The sequence below is a fragment of the Pundamilia nyererei genome, unplaced genomic scaffold (assembly GCF_000239375.1).
Source record: "Pundamilia nyererei isolate P.nyererei 1_Seehausen unplaced genomic scaffold, PunNye1.0 scaffold00163, whole genome shotgun sequence".
In the NCBI taxonomy this organism is placed as follows: domain Eukaryota; kingdom Metazoa; phylum Chordata; class Actinopteri; order Cichliformes; family Cichlidae; genus Pundamilia; species Pundamilia nyererei.
In genome coordinates, this window is record NW_005187564.1 from 1,151,714 (window position 1) to 1,160,982 (window position 9,269).

The 9,269-nt window shown below is 44.4% G+C and overlaps 1 protein-coding gene across 1 annotated transcript in view; it reads right to left on the reverse strand.

The window, feature by feature from the left end:
• Positions 1–408: 408 nt before the first annotated feature.
• Positions 409–9,269, reverse strand: part of LOC102197798 (inhibin beta B chain-like) — a 10,056-nt gene continuing 1,195 nt past the window's right edge. The window contains exon 2 of the mRNA XM_005745713.1: positions 409–2,757. Within this exon, the coding sequence (XP_005745770.1) occupies positions 1,931–2,757 (827 nt within the window). The 3' untranslated portion in view covers positions 409–1,930. The remainder of the gene's footprint in view (positions 2,758–9,269) is intronic.

Sequence of the window (9,269 nt, forward strand, 5' to 3'; positions counted from 1 at the left end):
CGAAACATTTAGGTGAAGAAGTTTTTCTACAGGAAGAGTTTTTCTTTTATTACTTTGAATTTTCAGAATAAAGTTGGAATGTGGAGGAAAAAAAACATCTGGTCCATCAAATCAAAATTACTATTTTGACTCTATTCTCATCATTTCAACTTTTTTTCTTGACATTTTGACTTTATTTTTGAATTTTACCTTATGACTGGTCCCAATGCTCCTTAGCAGATTTAACAGCAACAACAGCAACAACAACAGCAACAATAGTAGTAGTAGTAATAATAATAATAATAATAATAATAATAATAATAATAATAATAATAATAATAATAATAAAATATATTATGAATGTTGTCATTAGGCAAAAACAGTCACACTTAAAACATGATGCAGAAAGGAAATTAAAGTTACAAAATATTTAAGAAAACATTTTATTTTACATAAACTGTACAGATGACATTTACTGGACTAAATGTTTCTTAGACAGGAACTAAAGTAGCTTTTCTTATTAAATAGAAAACTGGAACAAAAAATAGAATTAAAGATGAAAAATGAAATGTTGCTCATTGTACAAAACAGAGAATGAAAATAGAGCTAAGACAGGAGAATCAAATGTCGTACCCTGATGCGGTGGTAGGCCTTTTACAAATGATCACAAACGGTATTTTACACAGTGACCCGGCGGCCTTGCCGTCCGAGCACTACAGCTAAAATCGTGGCCTCTTTGGTTCCATTAATTAGTTAAAATACATCTGAAACAAAATTCAAATTTACTTCTATAAAAATAACTTTTCAATGGCAGTTTTTGTTTCGCTAAATCCGCAACTTTTCAGTGCAAACGTCACAACAATCATTCGCTTTGGAAAGGAAGCGAAAGATTACATTTCAAGTATTGATAAAGAGTTGAGGACTGAAGAGAGAAAGAAGAAGAAGAAGAAGAAGAAGAAGAGAAAGAGAGGGGGAGAGGATTCAGTCTAATAGCATGTTGAGTATGGGTATAGGTTACTATACATTGCATAGCTCATGTGGCACTTATTCAGCGATAGGACAGGACACTCAGTACCCCTTGGAAGGCATTTATTTATACAAGTGCTATTCAGGGTGTGCATTTCAGTTTCTGCAAGTGCTGCACTGCACTGTGGTGACCCACTGGGCCAAAACTAGAGTCTCCAAGTCTGCAGACTGGCTTCTGCTGAGCCTCAGGGGGAAGGAGAAAGCAGTTCTCTCTCTGTCAACACAAGAGTGACGGCCACAATAACGCCAGCAGTAGCGGCTGCAGAGGTGGCGGTGGGGGCTCAGTGGAGGACTTTGTTCTGCCGCTGCGCTGCTGTGAAGGCTGTAATCCTGCAAGGCATTAAGCGCTGCCAGTTTAACTCCACCAGAGAGGACAGCCAGACTGAGTCTGTCTGCATGGCAGGGAAGTGCTGGTGTTCTGAATTGTATAAGCTGATGAACTGTCAGTGCTTTGTAAAAACACAAGTCTGTTATGTGCTCAGAGTACTTCAGAGGGTTGGAGGAGCAGGGCAGGGGGCGTGTGGGCAGTGAAGCCAATCATGTCACTTTCCTTAAGCGCTTGTTTTGTTTTGTTTTAAATCTTCATTTACGAGGAGATGACGGGCCATTATTTTTTAACTAGAAATGGCAAACTAGAGAAAAGTATCATTTGGTGATAAGCGTTCCCTTCTCGTGCCGCCGCTGACCAACGAATGGGCAGAATGCAGGCGGCAAGCGTGTCGCTCACTCTGATAAATACACACGCCTGTGCTGACACGTGCAAACACACGTGGACACAACAGTGATACTTGCTTTTGCTAGATGGTACCAGTGTGTGTTGCTTGCACATACAGTAGGTATAGATATATATGTGTACCGTACAATAACATCCTGTTTGTACAAAAGGCCTTCCTGACAGTCCAGATAATGACGGGCCAGTGTGGACTCAGGCGCAGCCACACTCGTCCACGATCATATTGGGCACGTCCCTCTTGATGATGTTGTATTCATCGTCAAAGTAGAGCAAAGACATAGTACTGAGCTTGGTGGGGATACAGCAGGAGTTTACTGAGCCCGGGCTCATCCCCCGCATGCGGTACTGATTAACTACCGCAGTGTGGAAGGATGAAGCTGAGCCCGGCACGCCTGCCATGTAGGCCGGACAGCTGCCCTCACAGTAGTTACCATAATAACCTGCTGGTGCAATGATCCAGTCGTTCCAGCCAATAAGCCGGAAGTCTATGTAGAACTGCTGTCGACAACACAAGCCCCCGCTGGTGCCATCACAGTCAAGCCCCCGCTTTCTAATGCGGTGCTTTCCATCCAGCTGTCGTGCACGCACCACCAGGAAGGGCCGGTGGGATGGGTCGCCGGGATCCACCAGAACAGGAGCCACTCCAGCTGTCTCACAGTCCTCACAGTGGATCTCCAGGTCCTGTCTCCGGCTGCCCTTCCCAAACACTGCCCGTACCGCCTCAGATAGCGGGAACGTATGCCAGCCGCTGCGCTTCAGATCCACCCGCTTCTCCACCAGAACCCAGCGACCTGTTCCCCCTCCGCCACCTCCACCTCCTGGGCTTCCTTCCATTCTGCTGACAGCCGTGGCCTCCTGGTAGTGGATCTTGACCGTCACTTTCCTCCTGATGCCCTTCTGAGGACCACCTGGAAGTATACGGAAATACAGCCACATGTTGGCCTGGGACACGTACAGGTTCTGGCTTCCCTCGTTGGAGATGAGGAAGTACAGGTTGGATTTGGAGGGTGTTTGTTCATCTGTTAGCAAGAGAATAAACAGAAGAATTTATTACACAGAGGTAGAATTTTTAAGAAGGTAGACGACAGTCTCTTTTAGTCAGTTCAGTGTGCAAAAACAAAAATAAATGTCTGACTCAAATCATAGGATCCAAAGCTGAGGACCTTTCAGCAGCATTATATTGTTTTCAGTTTGCTCAGTGCTTATGAAAATGCTTCAGCAGTTATCACATGGCTGTAGTTTGTAATTTCAGTAAGTGATATCACATCTGATCCAAGAGAGATAGGCGAACATGTGACAGCTTAATCATCTTCTCGACAATTGAGCATGGGTCGTTGAAAACCATGACAGGCTGGGAGGTCTTTGTTGTGCTTAAACCAAGCGCACTTCTGTGGCTCCAGGAGAAAGGTTACTGACCTACAGACTGTTTTCTACGCTCACACAAACACACAAACAGAGAAAGCCCCTGAGAAGGGCACAGCTTTGTTTCCACAGATCTGTTTTCCCCTTGTTTTCTCTGTTAACTCTCAATGACTGCATCAGGTGACCTCTGTGGTAGCTCCTGATAGGCCAGCGGTAACAGGCCAGTTCTGGGATCAGGCCCAGTTGGCTTTAGGTCCATTTTTGTAAGTGACAGGACCAAAAAGAAAAGAGAGCGAAAGAAGGAAAAGGGAGGAGGAAGATGAAGGGAAGGAGGAAGGATAGAAGTGGAAAAGTTGGGAGGGTGGCGAGCATGGCTAAGGCCTGCGGGGGGTTCACTGAGTTCGCTGTTCGTGCCCAACCCGAGCCCCGCCTCCCACCCTATGCTACCCCTTTGCACCTCCTTCCAGCGGGAGCACCCTGAGAGTGACAGCACAAAGCCCTGTGTGAGGCAGTGGGAGAGCGCCGCGCTGCAGCCCGCCATTGAAACGCGTGGCGTTCCAGCAAAAAGCATGATGAGGCAAAAATAAAAGCCATTTACATGACACTGGCCACTTTCTACAGCAGCACAATGAAGAGATCCTGGGTGTCTAAAGGTGGCGCTGGGCTCTCTCTGGCACTACTTTTTTTTTCAGCCCAATGATGTCTTCCAAATTACCCTGAGGTAACTAGAAAGGTTTCTGTTTCAGGAGATTTGCCACAATGTGCTCATGCAGAGCTTTGAAAGCAGCTAAATTACTTTGTTTGCCCACTGATTAGTGTGTGTCAGTGTCAACAGGTGGCCACCAAAGACGGGCCTCCTCTTTAAAGCGCCTGGTGCCTTTTCCTCCATTAAAGTGCAGCTTTACCTTCACACAGGGACCTGTTCAGACCAGCTCTCCACTCTCTAGTACGTCAGCTGGTTGCTCACACAAACCCACCCATCCCCACGGTAAGCAACTCTCCACACATCAGCCTGTGGCTAAAATATGATGGTGCACAACGAGTACACGCTCAAATCGACGCAAAGCCAGCACCGTGAAGGAATCAGCTGAACAGCAGCTCATGCAAAGACCCCTCAGGGCTACAAGTAACTAACCTCGCCTCAGTCATCACCGTACGTGCCTTGACAGCTCTGAGCTCAGAGAGAGACGGGCATCACACAGTGACAGGCTGCAAAATAAGACGTCTGTATGATCATGTCCCATTTTGATTCCAGGCCAACCTATTCCCCAAAGAGATGAAATTCAGGTGTAGTTAACATCCGAGATCAAGTCATTGCTGATATTGAGAAGTAAACCTAAACCATAACCCACCAACATAATACCTTACACCAACATAACCCTAACACTGTATTCTCATTTTCCTGTCAGACAGTATTCTTTTGCTTCATTTGGCTTGTGTCGTATGTATTAACCTTCCGAAATGCAAGTGCAATATAGGTGGTAACTCAAACCCCACATTTTGGAGAAAGGTAAAAATGTGCTTTTTCTTTTTTTTAATTTGGAAAAAACAAAGCATGACTATACTTCAGTGTGTGTAATTTGGAATTATATTTGAACCAATGGCAAAGAAAATAAATAAATAATTTGATTGCCTGGATAAGAATTAGGATTAGGGTTAGGATCATCACTGATGATGGGTAACCCTCTGGGGTCTGAGGTCCAAGTCATCATTGGTGATAACCCTAACCCCTATGTTTTGCAGAGGAATAATGAGACGTTAGAGAGACTCTTCTGGGGAAAATGTAAATAGTTTTTCGTGTGTTTGAGTTACAATTGTTATTTTCTTTGTCCCTTAACTGACAAAACTTCAGAGAAGATTTGAAAATAAAAATTGTGTTTGTTATACAAGTATTGTTACAGTTTTTTTTTAAATAAATAACTTAATTACATGATCAAACCATATGGTACTATGACTAAAGAACAACTAAACAATGGGAGAGGGAAGAGAAGGGTTATAAAGGTTTGGGACAGAGAAAGAGAAGGGATTAAAGGTTAGGATGTAAACGGGGCTAGGGACAAGTTGGGAAAAGTATGCACAGAGGGGTTTAGGTTTAGGAGTATTCAGAGGTCACATTTGAAATCTTTTGCCAGAACAGTTTGAGGAATTTTTACACGCTGGATATCACTGAGCTGCTTTTATGCTGTAGCTGCTCAGGATCTGCAGTAAGCCTGTGACTAAGCTTTAATTTCATTACTCATGAATCTGTCCTTAAATTGGTTTATCAAATTTCCCAGAGTGATATGATCAAATCACAATCTAAGACATTTTCCCAAGATTGGCCAGTAAGGAAAGTGAATCTTCAAAACTGAGATAACCATGGTTAAGTACTAAATTATTAACGGTTTTCTGCTAGTTAGTTCATGTTTAATTCATTAAATGGTGACGTTCTGCCTCAAATGGAGAAACAGTAGGTAATAAAACTGATGAATAAAATCATAAATAAACCAATTTTCTGAACACAACAGTTCTATTTTTTTTTTACTTCTTAACTAGGGGTGGGCAAGAAAATGATAAAAATGATAAAAATAATGATAATAACATTTCCTTAATCACAATCTGAGATATGGCTAAAATAAAATTGATAAAAAGCTAATCTTTGAGCTACTCAGCCATACACAGCAGTATGACAAGAGTGTGAGTGACATGAAAGAGAAAATGACAAACGTTAACAAAAACAGTGTCATCGACACAGACATCGGGCGTTTTCCACTAGAACATCCGAGGATCCCGGTGGTCTGTGAAGACATGTTGGCCATTTCAAATCTGACAAAGAAGCAGAGCAGCATGCGCCACAAACTGTTCCCACAAAAGCAGGCAACACCATGAATCGTTTATACAATCTGAAGCAGTGGCATCAGTGCACAGCTGACCTTTTACCTTCAAAATGCACACACAATCCAAGACTGTATACAAACCAGGACTCTTTCTCTGTGTAACATGCTTTTACAGCAAAAGCCAAAGAGTGTGACACAGTGACATCACAAATGCATTACATTGTAAGACATTACGGCAGCAAGCAGAGTGGAAAATGTTGGATTTAAGCAGCGGATCCTTGTTATCTGGCTCCCTGATCATAAACATTTAATATCTATTAATTAATATGTATTAATCCATCCATCCATTCGCTTCCGCTTCTCCTTTTCAGGGTCGCGGGGGGTGCTGGAGCCTATCCCAGCTGTCATAGGGCAAGGGCAATATCTATTATATTTTATATAATAGCCTCATATCTACACTTTGGAGTGAACAGAAACCTTTAGGCTTCACAGAAATAGTGATTTGTTTTGTATCATAATATAGATCAATTTCAACTGATATGAAAAAAAAATGATCTTGATATGATTTTTTTCCCATATCCAGCCCTGCTTCTAACAGCTACCTGGGTTATGGTTACATGAACTTATTTTGATGGAATTTTCACTTATTTGCATAGTTAGAGGGAAATAAAACTCACAGAAAAACTGCAAAAAAATGCATTTTGACAGAGCTGATCTGAAAGGTCATGTCTTCTAGTTTCTGAAGTAGCTAAAATGCCACCAACCCCTAACCCTAAGTGGTTGCCCTGTGACTTTGTGGATGGTAAAGGGTTAAAATCCACAGGAAAAATCGGCAATGTCACGACAACTGGCAGATTTAATCTGCCACTACAAAGGCATGAATGGACTTCTGCTTGATATCAAAGGTTTTCAAGTGCTGAAATAAGCCTGAAACCACAGCGTCTAACGTAGCTTCTACCTGTAGACAGGTGGCATATGTATGATTCTCTGAGTGGAGCATTAACAATCACTCCTTCAGCGTCATGGACCACATAGATCCTCGCGCTGTAAGAGCATACATCTGAACACTGCATGACTTATTTCAGCTGAGGTTCTTTAGGAGGAATGAACTGTTCTTTTCATGCTGTGTTACAAGCAGCTTGGAGCTGGCCTGGACACGCCTCGCCTGACCCCACAGTGGAAAAACGTTGTTAGTGATTATCAGCAGGCAGGACACCTGGGTGGGCTGTTTCAGCGTGTCTCCACCTGCGCTGCCGAGCCAGGGAGGAGGCTGTGGATGGAGGCAGGCAAGTAGGCAGGTAGATAGAAAGCTTCAGAGCTCATTACTCAAAGATGCTGTCGACAAGACCACACGGCGTGGCTCGAACGTGTCATATGGCCACCACCCCTCAGGCCTCAGCTCTCAAGGAATTCCACACAGATCGAGGAGGCGTGGACGTGAGACTCTGGACTCTTGACCAGAGGTTAAAGCCACAAATGTGCTGGACCTGCTGCTGTTAAAGCTTTACCACAGAGGAATTTTTAATCACTGTGCATAAATCATTTATAGGATCAGGAGCTATACAGTAGCAGCCGATCCCACTGACTGAAACACACCCCGCTGAGTGAATGTGGAAAATGGCTGGAGCAGGTCCAGGAGTGCCATGACTGACAGCTCCTCATGAAAGAGCAGTGTCCTGCAGTAAACCTGCCAACCTGATCCTGTGGAGGAACTACTTAGTGACCTCCCATAATGAAGTCTTAATTCTGAGTTTTGGACCACTTGTCACAAGTTCACTGGGTCCAAGCAGTGGCAGCGAGCAATCGAGAAGCGCCCATCTGAACTTCTCCATCCAGCGCTTTCTCTCTCGCCCTCCCTTCTTCTCTGCCCGTGTTCCCCGCTTCGCTCCTGTGGATACGGGACACCGAATCCCTCAGTGAGGGCCCACGGGAGCATGTCAGGGGAGAAGAGAGATTGGCATCCCCTCCCTCACCTGCCCGAGGCCACTTGGCAGACTCTGTACCACTGTGCTACCGGAGATAAGGCACTGCGGTTAACCCTGCGCTGACGGGACACAAGCTGACCCCACAGAAAAACAAAGCACACAAACACCTATCAGCATCCATTTATTGGCTCTCTGTTGGCTAAACAGATGCCAACTTCACCCCCCATCTCGCCTTGTTCTAAAACAACAATTCAGGCTTCCTCATCTTTGGGGAGGGACAAACTCCCCTGGCTTCAGAGCATTCTGGAGACCTCGCCTCTAAACCGTGCCCTGGCTGGCAGCATCCGATCTGGGGGGCCTCGAGCCAGCTGGCCGGGAGGCAGACGGGGTCTAGGGAGCAGGGACCCGAGCCAGCTCCATGGTACAATGCCACACAAAGGCTCAAAGGTGTGAGGAAGAATAGAGCGAGGAAAAACACAGAAGTAGAAGAAGAAGCAGCAGCAAAGGAGCCCAGCGAACCTTTAAAGCTTTGCAACGCTGCAATATGGGCACACACACAGACACACTAACAGCACCAACAGTCCCATCACCTCATCCAACCCAGCATGGACTCAGATGTCTCATACATTATTCTGAGCAATTTCTTTTGTTTTCGCTGCTGTTTTTCTTCTCCATGTTGACATGATGTGAACACACAGAGCTCTTATAATAATTGCCCGGCCTTTGTTGCCTTGTCATGAGGGCGCTCAGATCATTCCCAATGGAAGGCAGGAGCTCACAGTCCATTCAGGCTAATTGTAGCTGCAGAGCCAATGGGAAACCTGTGTGTGTGTGTGTGTGTGTACAAAGCATCTTATTTTTGTGAGTTTAATTTTATGTTTCCTTTCTCTTAAACTAACAGTTTGTGCTGGAGACGTGGTACTCACAGCACCAAGTGACAATTATTCCATTCTGTCGATGATTTTGTTGTGTATATGTGTGTGTGTGTATGTGTGTTTTTGAGGCTGTGTGTCAGGGTGTGTGCGCGCACAGGAGGGTGGGTGTGTGTGTGTGTGTCTCTTTAGACTTCTGAGAATTAGTTAGATACACATTCTTAGAGGAAGGGATAAATGGCCAATTGAGGGACTTTGTCCGTATTTAAAAGAGGGCTTTATACATTGGAGTATTGAGTGTGAGCTCAGCTTTGAGATGAAACTGGATTCAGAGGTGCTTTTTTTATCCCCTAGACAACACAGGGGGTAATTTAAGGACTCTGTCTTTGGTTTCATTTCTTCTGGATTTCCAGAACAGGAGGATTTAAATCAGCAGCCAGTGTGACGTAATAAGATGATGAAAAAATGACGGCTGCACCAGATTCCGTGTTTATGGCTGGTTTATGGCTGTTTGTTGTGGCTGCCTCTGCCGCTTAAAAATAAAATTTTATATATA